This window comes from Columba livia, chromosome 13 (assembly GCF_036013475.1).
Source record: "Columba livia isolate bColLiv1 breed racing homer chromosome 13, bColLiv1.pat.W.v2, whole genome shotgun sequence".
Taxonomy (NCBI): Eukaryota; Metazoa; Chordata; class Aves; order Columbiformes; family Columbidae; genus Columba; species Columba livia.
In genome coordinates, this window is record NC_088614.1 from 10,078,387 (window position 1) to 10,100,193 (window position 21,807).

Sequence of the window (21,807 nt, forward strand, 5' to 3'; positions counted from 1 at the left end):
AATTAAAAAATACTAGGTAAACAAACCAGAACACTTTAGGAATGTTCTGAAAGCAGGCACATAAAGCACTCATCAGAGTTTAAATACTTTGAGGTTACTGGTTTGTATTTCTTTTTGCCATAGTAAAGTACATTCAAGTCTATCCAAAGATTACTATCCTTTGGATACATGTGCCTGAAAATAAGAAAGGAGTTGGTTTTGCTGACCTGAGAGACCATTCACGAGGCACAAGTCATTCACCACAAGAGGTGTTGTGGGAAATGAAGAAGTACCAGCATTTTCTTCTCAACCTCAAACTTATTCAGTAGTTTGTTGGGACTGCTGGGGTATGTAAAAGAACTGCTGTCACTTCAGAGCAGACAGCAAACCAAAAACAATGTGATTTTCTCAAATGATATTCATGACTAATGAGTCAATTTCTACCAAAATAACCCAGTTCTGCATTTCAGAGAGCAAGGAACTCGGTGGGGTGGATTCAGTTGGTCCTTTGCATTAGTGAGGCCTGAGCTCCCTGGTCCAGGGAGTACTGATGAGATTTTCATTCACTGATGAAAGTCCATTAGCTGCACTTCCCTGTCCTTGTAAGACTTTCCTAGCCTACATGAAAGCTGTACATCTTGAGCTTAATTTTAAAGCCAATTTTCTGTGGACTCAGCTGTGGCCAACCTGCCTCACCTTCCAGGCTTCCCTGTGGGTGGGGAGGGCAGAGAGAGATGGGGGGGCTGGGGCTGCTGGGGGCTTCCCAAAGCCAAGGAAATTCCAGCAGCAGCACAAAGGGATGGGATGGGATGGGATGGGATGGGATGGGATGGGATGGGATGGGATGGGAAAAGCACAGAGCAGGGCTGAGCACGGAGGAAGTGCCTTGGAGCATTCAGAGGAGAACAAGTGGTTTGGGGTCAGAAAGGATCTTGAAATCACTGTATGTGTTGCCTAAATATGTCCCCGCTGGTGAGGAAAGTGACTGCCTTATCCATATGTCGCATGGGAGATGTTCTGCTTTCCTGAGCTACACATAGACAAAAATGAGCAGCACAGATTTATCGTAAGGACAGGTACAGCCACCCTTTTGGATTCTAAGATGCTTTTGTTTTCCTGAAAGAGAGCCACAAGCTTTTGCACCACGAGCATTCTGCAAAGTTGTGAATATTTTCACTTAAGGGCCACATGCTAAGGTATTTTTTGGTTTTAGATACCTGAAAACCTTTTCAAAAGCCTTAATTAAAAAGGAAGAGAAACACAGCTTTACCAAATAGTAAGATAACATCTATTTTTTTAATATACATAAATTATGTTCCCGTAAGTGGCAGCAGAACCTAGCACATCAGGCATTACCCTTATTATCAGAGTCAAAAGCTATAGATTACATCTTGGTAGACGTCACAAAGCATTATACCACGGGTAGCTTCTGATATGTTATTTAAACAGTGCTATACTCATAGCTATGCACAACCAAATCTCTCCAGCACTGTGACGAGCAAGGTCAACTTGGTTAGCTGAAGTTCTGTTTTTTAAATTACTTTTATAAAAATATTTAGCCCTAGGGTTTTTAATTTTCTTGGTATATCTACCATTTTTCTCAGCTTTTCATATTAAAGCACACTGAAATAATTTTATAAAAGTAACTTTTTAGTTTTTGAGTGTTCCAAAGTAGACTGTCCAAGAATACATAATCTACAATACAATGTTCATTAATAAAACTGTACTGTAGCGAGAAAATAGGTGTGATGATAGCACTTTTCTTTTAAAATTATACTGGTTCATCACCCTGAGTCATTTTCAGGTTTCTATGGTGAACATTCTTTCTGCAGAGGAGGCCTTTGTGTTTGCTGGCTGAGTCTTTCCTCCAGTGCATTTTCAGTCCTAAACCACTATGGGAGGTGGGTGTTCAAACTCCTTTCCAGGAGTAACCTTTAAGTTCAGGAGGCGGGAATCCTGCTCGTTGTAAAAGCCAGTGTGTTCCAGACATCCCTTTCTTTTGGTGACAGTGGTTACATGGCACGGCTGACTGTGAGGAGGAGCCGATAGCCATGACCGTAGAATTAATAACTTAGGAGATCTCCTTCCATCCTGCTTTGCTAAAAGTGAGATAAATGGTGCTGCAATGAATTTTGCCCTTTGAAGGTCAGTGTCCGTACTGCACATGAAACAAATCCTTGCCGTTCATGTTTTACAAGAACAATATTAACATTCATAAACGTTTCAGCTTTAACCATGTGATGAGCTTGGTTAACAGAAAAGCCAACTCTTTCTCTTCTGTGAATACTTATTTCACAACGCAAATCAGTTTGTTTCTACATCAGTATGGACCTCCTGGACTTCTGGGAAGGTCTGCGAACGTGGGGACCTGGGCGGTGGAAGCCATTTGCTGTACAATGTCATTTCAGCTCCATTCAGAGAGGTCTGATCAACTTGATGCTGAAACCAGCTGCTAAAGCGGGTGAGCTGCTCGCTCAGGTTGCTGATGTTGCTGAAACTGGTGCAGCGCACAACTGCTGCCGTTTTGTAGAGCTCGACAGTGTCCACGGCTCTAAAGTCAGACCGAGAGCGCTGCTTTGCAGGACTGAGAACTCCAAAGAAACTCTCAGTCCTATAGAGGATTTATTAAGCTCATTAAAATAACATCCAGCCCTAAATGAGCCACAGCTTTACATACTCTCTGTTGTGGCTCTCGAAACTCAGAGAGTGTGATTCCCTCACACAATAGCAGCGAGAAGCCACAGATCGAAAGCAGCTGCCACCATGTTTGCAAAGGGGAACGTGCTCTGCACAGCCTGCAGTTTCTGTCCCAGACGGGCTGCAGCTACTGGTTTACCCCATTCGGAGATGGCTCTGTTTGAGTCAGAGGTTCAAGTAACCTTCTCAGAAACAGAGCTAAAGACCAGTCACTTCAAAAGACACAGAACACCCAAACTGACTGAGAACAGCCCTGGTTCATCCTCTGTCCCCCTCAGTGACACTGTATCTGGCACCGCAAAGCCCTATTACACCACTGTGCCATCAGACAGGGAATGAAAAGGTAGGTCTTGCTATCAGTTTTTCTGTGAGATCTACAGCTTATCACGCAGTTCCTCTGCTAACCCCGAGGCTTCCTACTCAAGTGCTTTCCAAATCTTGAATAAGTGATATATCAAATACTAAATATCTGTAGGCAATCCCCAGCTATCCTCTCGGTGCCTGTAAAAGCGTATGCATTTAAATACACATCCCAAACATATCTTTGTGATTCTCAGTACTAAAAAACATCCTCAGTGTGTAACCCTGCACTTTGAAAGGTCAACTGCCATTAGACTAAAACTTTTGATGGCCAGAGATGCTTGTGATCTTGGAATGGCTGCCTTTTGGTGGTAACAGGAGCAAGAGCAGCTGGACATGAAGAAAGATGTTTAGGGAAAGTTCCATTAGAGCTGGTCCAAGCTGCACGAAAATGTTGTCCTTGGTTTGTGAACTGTACTTCGGACACATATCTTGAAATGGGCAGTATAACAGCAATGTAGATTGCATATCCAAGAGTAGTTTACACATCTTAATTGATCAGTAAGCAAGACGTTTTCCCTGTATACTAAATAGGCTCCAAGAGCAGCAGATAATAGCATGGAAGGAAAACTGCATCATTCATGGTAGATGCAGAAGGTCCAGTTCGTGTGAAAGACCTGCCTTTGTCTTCTAAACACAGCAGGCTATCAGTGGTATGTGATAGGAGTGGATGAAGCACAAAAAGTAACAGCAGCACAGTTGCGGAACAATTCAAATCACAGCCCACAGTGGCCTGTCAATAAGTCGTAACCACGCACACACTGCAATACTTGATACCCCTAAGAGTGAGAAATGTGGTATCCCTGGCATTCACTAGAAATACTGTAAGTAATGTCGTGTCAGAAAGCCAAAGCGTAGGATGGTTAAACAATGCAGGAAAAAAATCTGCCATCCTTTGTGGTGCTCATGACAAAGTGAGAGGACGTGTTATTCAACTGGGAGAAACAGCAGTCTGCCATCAATTCGTCTTGCAATTCCGTGAAGCTTTCCGAGGCAGCGAGGACAACAGTTCATACAAGATTATGAACTACAACAGGCAGTCCACATGTTGAGCCATGCCGTTCTTCGACGAAAGTGCATTCTATCAGTGTAATGAAAGACTGATGAGAATAGTAATCCAAAGCTTGCGATGTGTACCATGAAAAAAAAACAGAGGGTGTCTTCCCTGGAGCTTGGAAGTTTTGTTATGTTGATCCACTTGATAAATGCCATACAACGTACTGTTTGCATAGGCCTTAGTCAGCAGGGAGGGATGACAAGCCACCTTGGCACTCCTGCTTTCATCTGTCGCCTGATACAAGTGCACGTCAGGGCATGGGGAGGCACTGAACGTCATTCACAGCTGGTGAGGTGGCAGCAGGGATGACGGTGGGAGGTGGGGAATGAATGGTCCGAATGGTCCTTGGCTGAGGACACGGAGGGGCAGAACCATCCGATGCTCCTCGAGTCTGAGGAAGGAGCTGATCCGCATCCCCTGGGCTCCGAAGGCATCGCTCAGCCCTCTGTTGCCAAACTGTTTTGCTCAGAGACCCACGATTCCCACAGTTAATTGATAATCACTGTTCTTGACACCAAGAGACAAATAAAACACAGCACTAAGAAGGCCACAGAAGGTGGCCAAAGGCCTCACCCTTTTTATTGTATTAAAAAACATGAGTGTTTCTGTGGGTGTAAAGTAAAAGAGCTGCTATTACCTCAGTATATGTAAAAATACATTATCAAACAGCTTTCTCTGGGGTTTCTGTTGCATCTTTTGTGTATCATCAGTGCCCAGATGCTCAGGGCTTCTGTTGTACATAAGACATTATCAGGCCATAAAGGTAAGTAATGGAAACATTCAATGTTACTAAATTTTGCAGTCTGGATTGTCTATTTTTTATTTAATTGCACGTCTCACACTCTCGTTTCATATATATAAAGACAGAAAAGCAGTCATCTTGCATTTCAACTGAAAAAAAACCCAAAAAAGTTCAGCTTTTCTGCTGCCAAATTGCTGAAGCTGGTAACTATTGCTTCTCTCAGTCTCCTGTTACTTTTAGCACTGTTTCCATACTAAGGTGTATTTTGCTGACTATATAAATACTGTATACTACTATGTATTCATCTGCATATTAGGCACATAATAGCAGCTAGTTGGATAAAACATTGTCAAGCTCCTCATCACCTCTAACACCTCCTTTTCTGGCTGTTACAGTGCATCAGTTCTGATATTTCCACACAGAAGAAAATGATGAACCAGTGGTAATGTTGAATTTCATAAGAGCTGAAGCGGCTTTTCAACTTTTCCACATTTTTGGATTGTGAAAAGCCTGGGTTTGTACACCCAGACTATTACAGTCTCGCTTCCAGTTGCTGCAGTTGAATCACAAAGTTTTAATTGCCCCTCATCAGTATTTATTCCTTTAAGAACTTCAAGGTTTTTTCCCCTGGAGTCATGCGAAGGCATTTTAGTACACAAATGTTGTTTTCCCTGTAATTCCTAGTACTTAATTTGGGATACTTAAGGTCTCCATCCTCCTCCCTGTATGGATTTTGATATTTGAGTCATATTCTTATTTAATTTGGAGCTATACTGTTGTGTCATGCCATTGCTGAACCCAAAAGGTTGCGACTTCCTCTGAGATAAGTTCTATCACTTCTCATCAAATTTCCTCTCATGCTGTGTCATCCTAAATTCATGCGTTCACGTTCACACTGGAGTCTGCTATTCTCCCTTACATTAATCACCAAAAAACCTTGTGATCGAGATCTTTGCAGTCCAAGAGTCTCAGAATCCATGTATGAGCCCGGTAAGCATTACTGTGCATTTTCTTTTCATGTGGACTGTATTTAGCAGGAATTCCCCAGCAATTTTCCTGCCGGATTTCTTGTGCTAAAACACCTGAAACCTTTTGCAAAAAGATTTCTGAAAGACAAATTCATCGGATGTATTAATGTGATAATGTGATTTTCTATTTTGCAAAACAGTCCCTTCTCCAAAAAAGGAAATGATTCAACGGTTTCAAAAATATTTTTAGAGCAAACTTCCAACTGCGTAACATTTAAAGGAAAGTCTATTAGCATAGTCAAACAAAGTTTACAAAGTAGTCTTTTAAAAAACTAGGGAATGTCACACTTTATTTCGTAACATCTCTCTTAGTGATAAGACTAACAAGATAGACGAGCAAAGCTCTCCTCTTCATCTGCCGTCTGAGAAGAGTTTACACTACCAGGGCTCATTGCAGTGACTGCAAACTGATGTCGAAAAAAAGTTAATTTTCTTATCTGTGAAATAATTTGACAAGCTGAGCTCATCAGTTAGAAATTAGGCTGTTTATATTTCAATATATTAGTAGTCACCATTTCTGGAAAAAAAACCCCAACAAAATAGCAACTCGAAGGGTTTGTTAAAAGATAGTGGCTTCTTAATGTATAATTAGGTAAAGCCTTTACAGATTTATATGTGTGTATTAACAACCCTGTACAGCATTAAGGAAGCCTGCAAAGAGCACTGAAAAATGTAAATACAGAAAAGTTGTGAATAAACAGTTTTAGATGCTGAAATGTTTTTCTCATAGAAGTAGGAGAAAGCTGGTTTTGTTCATCAGAAACATTACATTGATACAGTTTTCTAATTATTACTGACTTGATCATCTGCCTCATTCCATGCGTTTACTCAAATGTATTCTAGTTTATCCCTCTTACCCCAGTTATTAGCCAGAGCTACGGCAGTGAGCCAAAACTTCATTTTTATTATGCATGTTTGATTCAATGTTACTTCATCACCTCCTCCCTTCTACTCTTTTGTTTGCTTCTACCACCTGTTGCATCTTGTTGGAAGTCTAGACTGTGAGGTCTCTAAAACACAGACTGAATTTTCTGTTGGAACCTGAACCCACTATTCTGATTTATCCCTGCGTTTGCAAGGATGCTAATTGACAATGATTAGCAATTAGAATACCAGAATACAACTTGTAAGGCGAGTATGTTTGTGATCTCTGCAGACTGTATCAACATCTTAGTCAATACCTGTGTTTGTTTAATGACTGTATTAAGTACAAAACTAAGAACTGCCATATGAGGTCAGACTAAAGGTCCATTTAGTTCAACATGTTGTATATTCCAATAGAAATTAGTACTGGATGCTTACAAAACAGCATCTGTAGAGTAAGTGCTGCCCTTGCTCTACCCTCCTGACTTCTGGCCATTAGCAGTTTAAAGATTTTTTTGTGCAGAAAGGTATGAAGGGACCTATCCTCCAAGAAGCTGTTTTACCGTTCTTTGAAACCATTTTCAGTTCTGACTTCCACAACATCCCATGGCAATGAGTTCCAAGATTTCAATCCTGTGAAGAAGTGCTTCCTTTGTCTCATTCATTTGCCTAATGATTTCGTTAGCTGCGTGCCTTTTCTTGCGCAATGAGAAGTAACATTCATCGCTGAATTAACTCATCATCCCTCATTTGTCTTTTCCATACCACTCATATCTTCCTCGATCACTTCCAATTGTCATTAGGTGTCTTCTCTGGCAGCTGTTCCATGCTGTGAAACATCCCGTTTGCCGTTCTCTGCATCATTCCCAGTTCTGTTTTCTTGAAGCGGGTGCGGTGCTGCAGATGTGGAAGCGCAGTGCTATTCCCCATCATCCTCAACTGCTTGTTTAATAACACCCCAAATTCTCTTTGCCTGAGGTTTACCTCTGATTAGCAGCAGCAGTCTGGTCCCATGGACCAGACACCCATTAGGAGCTGGAACACGTTTTCTGGTTTGGTTGCACCTGAAGGGAGGGCGGTCACTGCTCTCCACGACAGTTTGGTGATGCAAACCGAGGTGTGGTAACTGGGGATCACAGGGAGATTCACTTCAAAAGCACGCACCTGATCCAAATTAAAATACTCATGTAGACACACCCAGAAAGTTTCCAACAATGATTCCGAGATCACTCCTGAATAGTAACGGCTTCCTCAGGGCTCACTGTTATGCATGTATAGTCAGGATTATCTTTCTTTTGATCATTAGCTTGCATTTATAAATGCTGTATTTCAGCTGCTCTCATCCAGCTCTTCGCCGTCAACATATCTCTTGACAATGCTAATAATAATCTATAAGTTATCAGCAGCAAATGTGATTATTTTCAAATAAGTGATGATTCTGTTGTCCAACGCAGGTCCCAGTACTGATGTTTGGACACTCTGCTGTAATGACCCTTTGTTGCTTCCTCTCTGTGAACCAGGGAGTCAAAGCGATGACCGACCCTTCTGGATCACAGGGTTGTTTCAGCAGCAGCTGCTCCTGGGGGATCTTACCAGCAGGTTTTTTGACAATCCATGTACCCCAGCCAGAGCCTTGCTTGTCCACGTGTTGACTGACAGTTCTGTGAGATGTGACTTTCCTCTGAAAACTTACGTTAACTCTTCTCCAAACCAAGACGTTCACATACAACTGCTGACTCTATTTTTTTTTTATAGGTGCTGCTAATTTGCCTGCAATGGAGCTCAGACTTTGTGGTGTGTAGTCCCCTGTATCCCTTCCTAATCCACTGAGTGCTGAGCACATGTAAATGATCACATTATTACAAGATTATTTCAAATAAACCCCACAAGATCTCAATAAATGGAGCGAAGTGCCTTATGGCAGAAAATCTCATTGCTCTGGTTTGTCCCTCTGGAGGAATGGGCTGCAAGTTTTGTGGGTGGTCAGTTATAAATCTAGCAAAGCCCATACGGGGCAACTGCGATTTTCAAATAAAAGTGTCTTTCTGGCAGATGTTTTCAACGCAGGTTTTGTTTTAGTGTTCACTTGCAGTCTACTGATCATGCTGCTACTCTTCACAATTTGACAAGAGTCAACCTATTTCCCCTTCTCTGCTAAGCCACAACAAGAATCATCTTTTCCTATACAGGTCAATCATATTAACTTATTGTGAAAGTCTTTAGAGACCTGATAGGTTGGCAGCAATAGTTTATATTATAATTTATGATACAGTATTGAAATAGTATTGGAATCTACGTTTTCTCTATGTTAATAGAAGAAAACAGATTGAAGTGCATTTCCTGTCAGGTTGGCAATGTTACCAGTCTAAAGTTTTGATAACAAACAAGGAATGCGACATTGTTTTTCAACAGGCCACAGGGATGACTTTCCTTTTGTCACAGACAGAATATTCTTATTTGCAGGAATGTAAAGCAAGTCAGCATTCACACACCCCACTACTAGTTACCCTACATTGCAAATATTTCATTTTAAATTGTCTGATACATTATATTGTTCTAATAATTTAAACACAAGGAAAAGCTGACTACTTAATTATTTTTTTTTCCAGTACCAGAAATTGTCTGAAAAATCTATGGGTAAGGAGGAACAACAAAAAGGGATTGCACTGATGAAAATGCACATAGCCAAGAAACTGCAATACTGCTAAAAGTCAAATGAATGGACAAAGAAATGCTATTTACAGCATAGTTGGCCATCACAATTACTCCATTGATAAAAAAAATAATCACCCAATTTCTTTCAATATTACACCACACTTAAATTTTGCCATTATTTCAACTGCCTATCTCTAAATATTTTAATTTTTGGAAACAATTACTAAACAATGAGTTTATTGCTGGATTTTAACTTTGAATCAAAGACCAACCCAAAGGAAAGCACTGTATTTGTCATTCAGAAAGCATTACAAAAATTGATGTCATTTTAATCTTCATGTTTGTAGGAACACTGAACCTGGGTAAGGAAGGGAAGGTGGGAAAATCTTCACTCCTGTGTTCAAGCTTTAGAGAGCGATACGGAGTATGTTTTCAGTAGCCTTCCAAGCAGGAATATATGTGTATCTTGAGATAAATTACATTTGATCCAGATAAAACACTTCATCAAGATTGTAACAAAACGGCAACATGCGTAAGAAATCCATTGGTGTTCAGTATCCCAAAATATGCCAAGCAGTTTACAATGTAATGAGGAAGCTGGAGTGGTGGTGACGAGTGACGCTGTAGGTAAACAACACAGTCATTATGTGCATTGTAATGTTCCACATGCGGCTCGACGCTGGAATTTCTTAGTAAGATAATGAATATTGCCAGAGTTACTCAGTTACAGTTTTGAAACTCACTCAGTATCTTTAATTTAGAGAACTACGAGACCTCAGGTTAACTCTTTGTTATATGCTTCATAGCTCAGTTTAATCTATTGTCCAGATGATTGCCCAGTGCAGCATCAAAGAATTCTGTCTGTGCCGCAAATCACACCAGTTCGGAACAGAGTCCCAAAAACGTTCATCGGGCAGCAAGATTTCTAGATTGCTACTGAGGGTAAGACAGCTCACAGGTTACCTTACTTTGAGGAGATGTCTTCTAAAAGCCGATTTTGATAGCAGATCAATGACGACGTATAGAGAAATAGCTGATTCTTCAACATAGGTGTTAGTAAAGCTTTTCCATTAAAAAAGTAAGGTGTTACTTAAAAGGTGAGCAGTGCTCAGCTGGGGAAACGAGCCTGTGTTCCCGAAGCCGGCGCTGCACCCATGGCTCACCATTCTACAGGAGCAGGTGCTAAACTCGGTTCTATATCCCTCAGATTCTGCCTCAAGTCCCTCTTTTCTGGTTGTGAAATGAGTCTTGTTTCTTCAGCACAGAGCTGTTATATCAATAAAGAGGTTGATTTAAGTTGAGAAATAATAACATTTACCTAAATACACCATCTTCTTGTAAGTCACTTCTGTCTTAGAAGATATGTGTGAAATACTTTCAAAATAGATTTCAGCTTTCCGGTTCAATAAGCAGGTTTAAGTATGTGTCTCTCCTAAAGTGACTCCATTGCAAGAGATGCAAAAGATGGAGAGCCACAACGCTCAAAAACTTGCATTTCCTCGCTTTGTAAAACAAAGCTTATTTTTGAAGCTCTGCCTCTGCAGACCAAGCCTCACACCCAACAGCTCAGCCATGTTCTCTGCGATTGGCGTGTCTCCACATGTCAAAGATCCAGCAGGGCAAATGGGGCCATTGTTATCTTCGAGTTTTGACTTTGCTGGTACCTGAGCGCAGGTATAAACGGGAGATGTTGTAACTCATCTGGGAATGCGTTATCTTTCTGATGGATCACATAAGCTAAAATAAACTGCAGCTCATTCTTACACAGCTGCATAAACACACCAAGATTTAAATGAAACTTGTCGCTATGGTGGACAAACTTCCTATCCATGGACACTGCATCATTTTGGTGAGAAGATGCCATTTTTTTAATACATCCCTTTTCCACAAAGACCAACACTTCAATGCAAAAACTCCTAAGTTCTAAAGGCTGTTTTTATTATTGTAATCCAGAAATATACGCATGTGACAGTCCCCTTCAGAGATTTAGCTATAATCTTTAGATCACTTACCTAAAGTGTTGTAATATAACTTGACACAATGTTAAAATAAGACTTTAGATTTCAACATTATCATCCCTGAATGTCTAATTGTGTTCATTACATACAAATCCCCAAAATATTACATTAAAAAAAGCAAAGTCAGCTTCATGAGCATTTCTATGATACTGACTCACATATTCATCAATAGACTGGAATTTTATTGTAGCAAATGGGATGCTCTGTGCTAGGACAAACGAAGTTCGGTGCACTGTTCATGTTGAATTGTTTTCCCCTCTAAAGCCATCTCATACACTTTTCATACCAGAGCCTCTGTGAAAGAACTGCTTGGGTTCAGATAATGAGAACTAAATTGTACATAGAAAATACATAATAATACTTCAAATTACTGACAATATTAACGTGAATATACAAACTTGGTATCTAAGAGGCAATACATTACCCTTTCTGCTTGTTACCAAAATTAACGAGGATTTCCCATCTATGCATCCAACAGTGTATTTGAGTCACAAAGCAAACCAGGGCTGCCTTACTGAAGGCCACTGTGAATACCCTTTTGTCAAGTCCTTTATTTTCAGTTTGTTATTTCTAAGGAATATGCACATAATTCTTTAATATTTAACAGGTTACCTCTTATGAGAAAGAAGGGGGAAAAAAAAAGGAACGTTCCATGACTCTTTCTCCACCTCAGAAAAGCTTGAAGTCACAAGCACATGAAAGTCAAGCAAAGCCAAACTAGTATTTTAAATAGTCTGAGAATTACAGTAAAATATACATAGCATTCCTAACTGTTAAAGGAAAAAACCACCAACAATACAAAAAAAATTTCAAAATAAAACTTCAGAACCAACACCTATCTTCTACCATAGAATGGAAGTAACTCTCTTTTGATGTAAAGTGTCTTGGTTCTAACACATAAATCTAGAACTGACTACCAGTAAACACTGAATACCCAATGGGTGTTCTTTTGCTTCTACAATAAATCAGTACCTGTTTTACAGCCCTAAAAGACATAAAATAGGAAGTATTTCAGGTGATTAGAAGCCATTTCTAACTAGAAAAAGGCACCTAGTTAACCACTGTGGTTACTTTGTGATCTTATTTTGCTTCAATATAAGTATATTAATTGAATTTAAGTTTAAAAGGCTGAAGAGCCTTTTAAAACAACAGTAGAACATGAACTGACATGATAAGTATACACATTTATTTCCAAAACTTAAAATCTTAGACTTAAGTTTCTTGAGTGCCACCAAAGTATGAGAAGTCAATACAGGTAATGCACACTGTACTTTTTAATGTTCTTTACCATGGCTCCAAGATCATCACTGGCTTTAACAAAAATAATTTTGCAGCCAGTATTAAATACTCCCAATTGCAGAGGTAATTATTGTCTTTTTTGCTAAAATTCAGTAAGAATCCTGGAAGGGCTCAGATATTACTAATGGAGTCAAATGGGAATCAGGAGTGTAGTTTAACTTTGGAATGTCACCATAAGCCCCAAATTATTTATTTACACCAATAGCCCCAATGCATTTCAAGCTCAAATCCTGAAGCTGTTTAATGGTCATCCTGCCATCCATGTTTTTACTTGTTCAGCAGGATACAAAAGAATGATGTATCCAAGCAAGAATGGAGGTGTCAGCTCTGAAGGCACAAAGCGCTTCATCTCACATGCGAACTGGTGTGGGACATCACGGCTGTAAGAGCTTCTTCCTGATGCGTCCCTTTGATGCGGTTGGTTTTCTGGGACAGGAAGGAGCAGGGCGGCAAAGCTGAGTCGTTTTTAAAATGAAGCTACTACCATCTACACACTTGCTACCTGCTAGACATACGCACTCTTCAGCTTTCTAGACATTTCTTCTGACCTCCATCACGGAGAACTTCCCAGTGGAGACGCAAAATGTAGATGGATTGATCATGGAAGCCTTGCACATACTTTGTCCCACATGTCCGACACATGGATGAAGGTTTTACACCACGACCAGCTGAGAAGGTGCATATTCTAAACACCTCACACAACAAGGAATGAATAGCCATCTTCCACTTACCTGTTCTGGTGGATACAATTCTTCCATATTATAGAAGGATAAGCAAAAGTAGTTCAAATGGAGTAACAAAGAAAGGAAGCGACTCAGAGGCTTTGAACCACGGTACTAACAATTCACATTCATCCATGCAACTGCCTGCAAAGTGACTGGGCCTCAAATGGGCTGCCAACTGGGTGATGTCTGCTCTCCCACCAACACCTCCATGCCAGGTTACCACTTGAGCTGCAACACTCAATCGCCACGCTGTAGTACTCAATGCACAGCCCACACCCAACTGCTAAACATTGTTGTCTTGTAATAACATAAAGATCATCATAAAGCAGAATTTTTTAATGATGAGTAGGAGCTACACCAGCATGGCTACCATCAGCCTAAGAGGTACTAGTTTTATTTCTTTCCAGAACTAATCCAAACATCGGAAGAAAACTTAGACAAGACCAGGCAAAGATCCTCTACACATCCTAGAAGTTACTAATACAAAATTTTATCACTAACTTTTTTGTGTCCAAGTTTTTCTTCACAGAAGTCCCACTGGCTACGCCAGAGTCACACCAATACAAGTGACATGCAATATCCTTAAAACTGCAATGTAATATGACAGATACCACAAAATGATGGGGAAAATGTCAATGACACTATTCAAATCATCATGTATTTCCAATAATTTAACACCACGTAGGAGACCACATATGCTGTTCACTTCAAAGGAAATCTGTGTCCCACTTGGCAAAATAGAATCTTAATAGAGCTATGTCACTGCGTAACTATGACCTTTGTTAAAGACCATGACAAAGTAAAAACTGTTCTACATGAAACCCACCAGGTCCTCCACTTCTTGCACGTTTAAGACCCTACAGTTGATCATCAAGATCACCAACCCAAGATTAAGTCCAGCCACGTCCAAAGAACCGCAGAGGCAATTCCACACCCAAGCACACCCTGATGGTTGAGCAGTGCCTAATCATGGGCACACAGTTCCAACTGGAAGGTGATGACTTCTGTCCTCGCCCTTGTGCTGTGCGCCCCAGACAACCGCAACACAAACGGCCATTTCACCAGGAAACTGCTCCAGAGCAAGGACTGGTGTAGGACGTCCAGTCTTGTTGGGCATTTTCGATGTCAGACTTCCACCCTGCTTCCACTTACTGGAGCCGGATATGTAAAACACCTGGGTCCAGTCTTTCTTATTTTTAATTTCTGCTTTCTCCCTCCTTCTTCTCTGGCACAAGAGTGGCTAGACTTGTTCTCGGCTCGGGCATTAGAACTGGGTGCCTGAGGTCAAAATTTGGCTGGCTCTCACCGACCGCCTGCCAGCTCCTTTTCCTCTCCCTCCCCCGATCCGAACCCGGGTGGCCGTCGCCCGGCGCATCCCCGCCGTCCGCTGCGCCCGGGGGGCACCGCATGCCGGGCTGCGGGGGGCCCGCCGCCGCCTCCCGCCCCACCTCGCACCCCGGGCCCGCCGGAGCGGGGCCCCCGCCAAACTTTGCAGCCCGCCGAGGTGCTGGGGGCGCAGCGCGGCCCCCCCGGCCCGGCCGCCGCCCCCGCAGCACCCCGGGCGTGAGGTGAAGCAACCTGGCGCCGGCTCCTGCACTTTGCACAGCGGGCGCAGAGCCGCCTCCATCCCTGCGCCTCCCGGCAGCGCTAAGGCGCATTTTTTCGCACTAATCTGCACATTCAGCACGTCCAGAGCGCCTATGACTTTACCTGGACTTTCTCCACTCTCCGGGCTCATCACACTGCGATCGCCTCCCCATCCTACCGCTAACTCTCGCTCTCCTTCACTCCTTCCTCCTTCCCTCTTGCAAGGCCTGCTAAGATCAAGCCCGATGGAAAGTAGAGAGAGAAAGAGAAAGAGAGAGGCAGAGGGAAGGGAGGGGAGCCGCTCCATCCCTCCCTCCCCCCCGCGCCGAAACACACGCCAGCCCTTTTCCCCCCACCCCAGCCCTTCCCTTGGCGATTTCCTCCGCTCTTCGGCAACTACGAGGGCTCCGCGGAGCGGCTCCCGAACGCGCCACCGCTGCCCTCGGCGGCGCCCCGGCCGGCGCCCCCCCCGCCGCCCTCCCGCCCCGCGGCCCCCGCTACCTCGTAAAGGTCCCCTGAAGCCATGCTGGGTTGCGGGACTGGGCTCCTCCGCGCCGTCTCCCTCTCTCCACCTCTCCCGCTCCCCCACTCGCTCTCTCTGTTGAGTAAACTGTGTTTTGCAGAATGACAGGCTTTGGGGCTGGCTGTGCGCAGAATCAGAGGCGAGGAGAGGCAGAGAGGCAGGCGGCGGGGCTGGCGTAACCAGCAGCAGCTCGGGCGCACAGCGCCGGGAGCCGCGTCTCCCCCGCGGCGGCGGGGCCGGCGCCCCCCCCTCTCCACCTCACCCCGCCCGCCGCCACCCTCCCCACCCCCGGGGGGAACGGGGACCGGGACGGGTCCCCCTGCGCCCTTCGGCAGGGAAAGTCCCGGGGCCGCTCGGAGGGCGGCCTCCTCTTCTTCCCCCCACCCTCCCCGAGCCGGGAGCGCTTCAAACTCTTTCCGCGGCCAAAATAAATAAATAAAAAAAATAAATTTTTTTGAAAAGGGGGGGAAGGAGCGGCCGCGCGGCGGGGAGGGCCGCGGCGCCCGCCCAAGGTCACCGCGGGGAGAGGCGGGCGCGGGGCCGGTCCCCGCCGGCGGCCTCGGGCGGCCCTGCCGGCCACCTTCCCGCCCCCTCGGCGCCGCATGGCCGCCCCACCCAGCCCATGGCCATCGCCGACGAAATGGAGGTGGCGGGATCCCTCCCGTGAGCCCCCCGAGGAGGGGCAGCCTGGGGAGCATGGCGGGTTTTGGGGCCACCTCTCTCTGCCACTGGCACCCACCCGTCGCCCGGCATGGAGAGGCCTCTCCCACTCCCTTGCAGCCATTTTGCAAATTGGCCAGACCTCTCCAGGAAATGGAAGCCACTGACCTCCCGCCACCTGGTCTTCACATGGAGGCACCGGCCAGGGTTTTGAGGCCTCTGTAGGATGCGGAGGCGGCAGAGCTGGCTGGTCCTTTCCTCTGAGGAAAAGGCCCATGGCCGCTGGTGTCCTCACACAGCCGCTTACCTGAGGGAGGGATCCCAGTGAAGATGGCGCCAAGCAAGCCGGGCAGCATCTTCACCTCTTGCCTGCCTTTATCCGCCATTACAGCCGAATGCCTTCTGCTCGCAGATCTGCAGGTTGAAGAGGTTTTCTCACACCAACTTGTCTGTGAGTGAAGATGAACTAGCTCATCGTGAGAGGAAGCCCCGCTTTCCACGAGCCGTAATGGAATCTTGAGGAGACAGGAGCTGTTGCGCGACAAAGGGCCCTTAGCGCGAAGCCGTGCACGCCGTGAAGCAAAGGTCTGGGCTTCTGTGGACACTGCTTGAGTATCAAGTCATGTTCCTGCAGCTTCACGCTCTGAAGGATTTGATTCTCCAGGTAAAGTGTTGAGCGTCCTCTTGATATTATTGCTCTTGATACGAAGAGTGCCGTTAGGGTTTGCTCTGAGCTGTTCTTCACACCTTGGCTTTGGAGCCAGCTGCTGTAGTTGGTACCGGCTTTTAGACCCCATGTTCTCGTAGCCGACCTCTGGTAGTCTTTCCCCGGGAGTCTGGGTGCAATGTGAGCGCTGCGCACTCTGGCTTTGTCATGGTCGTGGCTTTTGTTCGTCTTCATTGTCTTGACATTTAACATCTGCTTATTTCAGTCCTTGGTGTAACCCTGCACTCTACATTAATGTGGGATATGGCACTGCCCAGACTGTTATCTGAGGGGCAGATTGGAGCTGGTTATTGACTATAATACAGTAAGTCTCGCATGGTTAATAAATGTCACTTGTATTGAACACTGCATTATTTTTGAAATTTCATGTATGACCAAAAATCCCAGCATGGCCCAAGTGAGGTGATGCCAAAGACTCTTCCAACAGAAAAGACTCCTGTTTGAAATATTGATATTGAGTATTTTGTCACCTTTTATCATGAAAGTAGGAAATAATGCATGCACATCAAGCTCTGGATTGACCCCATCTCTTGAACTGTGAATATTACCTCTGGTGATTATGAACTTGCCAGCTAACCAGTTTAGTATTGATTTACAGTTCAATAAAAACTGTCTTATGGTAGTTTGGAGCTCAAAGATGTTTATGGTTTGTGTGGTCTGCTGCGTGGTGTGATAATGTTGAATTCCTAAGGACAAACCACTCTGCTTACATAAAAAGTAACTTTTTTTAGCTTAACTGAAGTAACTAGAGGGTTGTTCTCAGCTTTCCAATTTGCCAGCCATATTTGGATTGTTGGGATTTGATATTTGAAGAGTAAAATGTTGAAATGATTAAGAAATACTGTCAACTACCCCTGCCTTTAGCAATGTTAGTACTTAGTGCACTGAAAATGTCTTAGTTCCCAAGAAATTCATTACTTAATAATCAAACCCCATGTTTTCTTCTTGATAAATCAATTATTTTATTGTAAAGTGACATTTATTGTTTACAGTAGCAAATCAGCTCTTTGGGGTCCTCATTGAGCAGAATATTCCATCAATAAATAGATACTTTAATACATTCATTTTCAAAGTCTTTTATTACACCTTCTACTTTGCTGCTTGCCACAGCAGTAAACAAAATGGCAGTCCAGTGCAGAGAGTCATTTTTCAGATGCAATCTAAAATATTCCTTCTCTGAAAGGGCTGGTTTTCTTCATAGTATCAACTCTCTCCAAAAGTGTCTTGAATGAATGAAAAAAATGTCCCTTCCCAAGCTGTAGAAGAATATTTGTCTTTTGAGACAGGTCTAATAATCAGACTGTTCTTTGTGGTCTGCGCTGTTATTCTCCTCTCAGCTTGAATTACAACAACCCACCGTGCACCATGTTGGAAGAAATCTCCATGATCTGGTCTATATTTCAGAAAATTTCATTTACATCGTACAGTGTTTAGATCACATTAACACTGTCAATATTGTTGCCGTAAGACTTAGAACCCAAACAAGCATTACCTTGGAAGTTCAGAAAGGATGAATGCTTTAGTGAATACTTTGAAGAGGGGAAACATCTTTTTCCTGATTACTCATTCCTTGCTGTGGAGTCCACAGTCCCCTGGGACGTGGTGTGTGTGAGTCAATAGTGAGGAGCAGCAAGAGGACCTTTGCGATTGTCAAACCCAGGAAAAGTTGATTGTGGTTTCAGTGTATTTCCCTCTCATTTAGCAGAAAACAAGGTTTTGAATTTAAAAAGTCCAAGTGACCTTCATTTGCCCAGCAGGTCTCTATTGTAAGTAGTCATGCGGTACACCTCTGAACCTTTTGGAAAACATAGAAATATTTAAACTTATTGCAATCTTTTAAAAGTTTCTGATAACAGATTTTCTGGAAATACTTCTTTTCCAATTCTAATTGCCTTTGAATGGAAATATCTTTACTCTGAAAGGAAATTGCTGCAAAATCCAGATTTTTGTACAAATTGCAAACTCTAAACTGAATGTTTTTGCTAAATACGTGATTATTCATTACTCTTATTGTTTCGCTGCCTTCTCCTGTTTCCCATCCCAAGAGAGCAATGCAAGGACGGGAGGCATTCCAAGTGCGATACGTCACATCTGACTTCTTTGGGTTTGGTGGATGCTCTGCTTCCCACCACATTAATTACAGGAGTTATCTTTCAGACCGAATAAACTTAAAAAGGAAACTATTATAGTTTAGAAAGCTAAAATACTGTTGTCATAGCTGTGCCATTGATTAGTTATTGATTGTGTAGTCAGTCTGTCCAGTGCTATGCAAATACTGTGGATGCCGTACAGTCAATAATACGGCTTCCCCAAAGAGTGCACAACAGTGTGTTTCGGCAGCAAGTGCTATGGAAAGTCACCATAAAGGACCTTGTTATCTCTCAAAGAGGAAGCCGAATGATGGACGAGAATAATTTGGTGTACGGAGAAATTGGGGGAATTACTGTACAGAGTAGGAAATTGTGAAAATGAAATCAGAAAAGGGTGGAAACAAGGCTTGAGTGAGAGGGAGAAGAGAAGGACAGGGACCAAAGGTGAATGCAGAGGGAAAGCTGTGCAAAGCCTTGGCTTGTGCAAAAACGGGAGGTTAAAGGGAATATTTTGGCAGCAGCAACTGGAGGGGAAAGCAGGGAACAAAATAACAAGATGTCTGTCTCAAACCAAAGAAGGGAGGATGACCAGAACGTGGAAAAAGTCCGTGAGGGTGAAAATGAAAGAAGGCGTGTTAGTGAGTTCATAAAAGCAGGGCTGGCAGGAAATGGTGAGGAGTGCAGCAGGAAGAGAGTCACTTGTCGCGCCGCTGTGCTGGTGGGTGCCAGGCAGGGTCGTGGGTTTGGGCTGGGTGCTGTGCTGGCTGTGTACTCACCTGCCAGGGCCGGGAGAGAGCTGAAATATCCCAGGAAGCTCGTCAGAAAAATTATCCAAGATATGAAGTCAAATAGGAAATGCCAAACAAGATGAGAATGTCCTTAGCATACATATGGCATCTAAAAATTAGAGAACAGATAAATGTGAAAGGAAAATAGGAAGACTTTTAAAAAAATAATGGATTTACATTATTTTGTGAGAAGAAGCAGACTTGGGAAAAGCCCAATATACTTTGCCCTGTGCCATGTTGTCTTTGAAAGCAAACAAGTAGTTGTGATTGTTTGATGCTAAATTAATATCTTCCTCCAAACCCTTCTTTGGATCTTATAACATGCAATTACTTACCATCAAGAGGAAGCATTTGAAATAGAATCTGAAATACCACAGTATAATAAAACAAACAATAATATATAGAAAACAAAGTAGTGTTTGTTTGTTGGTGTACAGCATCTGCCACAGAATGGAAATTTCCTAGGGTTGAAAGTATATTTTAATGGCAGCTGTTCTGAAAACCATCTTTTCTTCTTACAACTTTGATTCTGTTCTGTCTTATTAAGTATGGCAGATATAGTTTCACCTTATTTTGGGAAGGAGAAAAATAAAACTTTGGCCAAGGATACATGAATAAATGGATGTCAACTAAGACAGATGGGAAAAGACATTAATACTTCACATAGGAATCCATATGATGCCATTGTATATACTTGTCACTACCCATCAAGACTTAGAAAATAAGGAAGTCCTATTGCATAACACATATTTACTTGTCAGTTGCTTGCAATGGGAAATATTTCAAATTAAGTATAATGTGTGCCCTGATTCTGTGAGATGGTTCACGTGATCCAGTGATTTTAACAGATTTTCTGGCAAGTGTGAGAACCAACTCATTGTGGTCATTTTAACAGACTGACATCACAGAGATGCAGAAAAAGCTGACTTAAAAATTAAAGCTTGGGATCGTGTGTCAGAGGAGAAAGAAATAACGGTAGTGTACACCATTGCAAGAAAAAAAAAGGCAAGTGCAGAAATTACCTTGTTAAAGGAGACTTTCCAGTCCAAAGAGTGTTTCCCTGAAGCAGTCCAAGCCGTGTTCCACAGCAGCAGCCACTGAAGAAAACCTGGTAGTGAGACCTTACATCAGCTAGAATTGTGAGTCAACAAAAGGGTGTTTTCCACGGATTGTTATCAACCATACAACAGCCATTGTAGAAGATGCTTTACCAGGACACATGCTTGTTCTGGAACAAAAGGGGTTATGCAGGGCCTCATTCAAAAAACATGGGATGGGTGGAAGTATTCTTTTAACCTCTGTGAATTTAGGTGCCTTCCACACCTGTTCATCTCTCATTTTTCTGCTTCCTCTTGCTATGCCGTTGTATCATTCACCATCTTATTTTATTAAACTAGACCCATTTCTGGCAAGGAGGATTGAAGCTAATCATTGTTGCATCTTCTCTTATATTGAAAATTAAGATAGCTTTGTGTTTGTCTGAACATACTGATTCTTTTTCCAGGACCTCCCAACGACACCAAAAATAACATCCTTCCATATTGTGCTGCCTCTTGTTTGCAAATGCTGTTTTTCCACCTGACATGTTGTCATAGATAATAGAAAGGTGCCAAAACCTTCCTGTTGAAAGATTTACTTACTTTCCAACTAAGGCGAAAAAGATGGGAAAGCGTAGATCATGTAGAAGTGAGTTTCATATGGGAACTCTTGTGTATGCACAGCTTTCAAAACGGACAGCTCAACATTGAATTTTCAATGGATTTAGGAAATCATGGTATACATGGAGAGCCTGAAGCCAGGAGGTGCCTCCAAGTCTCTTTTTCTGGGCTTACAAGCAAAAACTCCTTACATACAATTGTTAGAAAAGCACAGAATAGTGGTGGTCGGAGAAGACATCCGTAGATCATCTAGTCCAACACTGCAGCTCAAAGCAGAGTTGTCTAGAGCACGTTGGCTCGTAACCATCTCCAGTTGGGTTTTGAGTGTCTCCAAAGATGGAGATACGCTG

General features: G+C 43.0%; 1 protein-coding gene across 5 annotated transcripts in view; it reads right to left on the minus strand.

Annotated features, from left to right (window-relative positions):
• CDYL2 (chromodomain Y like 2) overlaps positions 1-16,697 on the minus strand; it is a 58,858-nt gene extending 42,161 nt beyond the window's left edge. For 2 of the 5 annotated variants that reach the window (XR_010465806.1, XM_065028334.1), the window contains exon 1: positions 15,513-16,232. Coding sequence is in view for 2 of the 5 variants with exons in the window: in XM_065028334.1 (XP_064884406.1) it covers positions 15,513-16,232 (720 nt within the window). In the remaining 3 variants the exon portion in view is untranslated. Of the gene's footprint in view, positions 1-15,134; positions 15,242-15,512; positions 16,233-16,501 lie in introns of those variants that run through there. The other 3 variants (XM_065028336.1, XM_065028338.1, XM_065028339.1) reach the window with 3 other exon arrangements.
• Between the last annotated feature and the right edge of the window lie 5,110 nt (positions 16,698-21,807).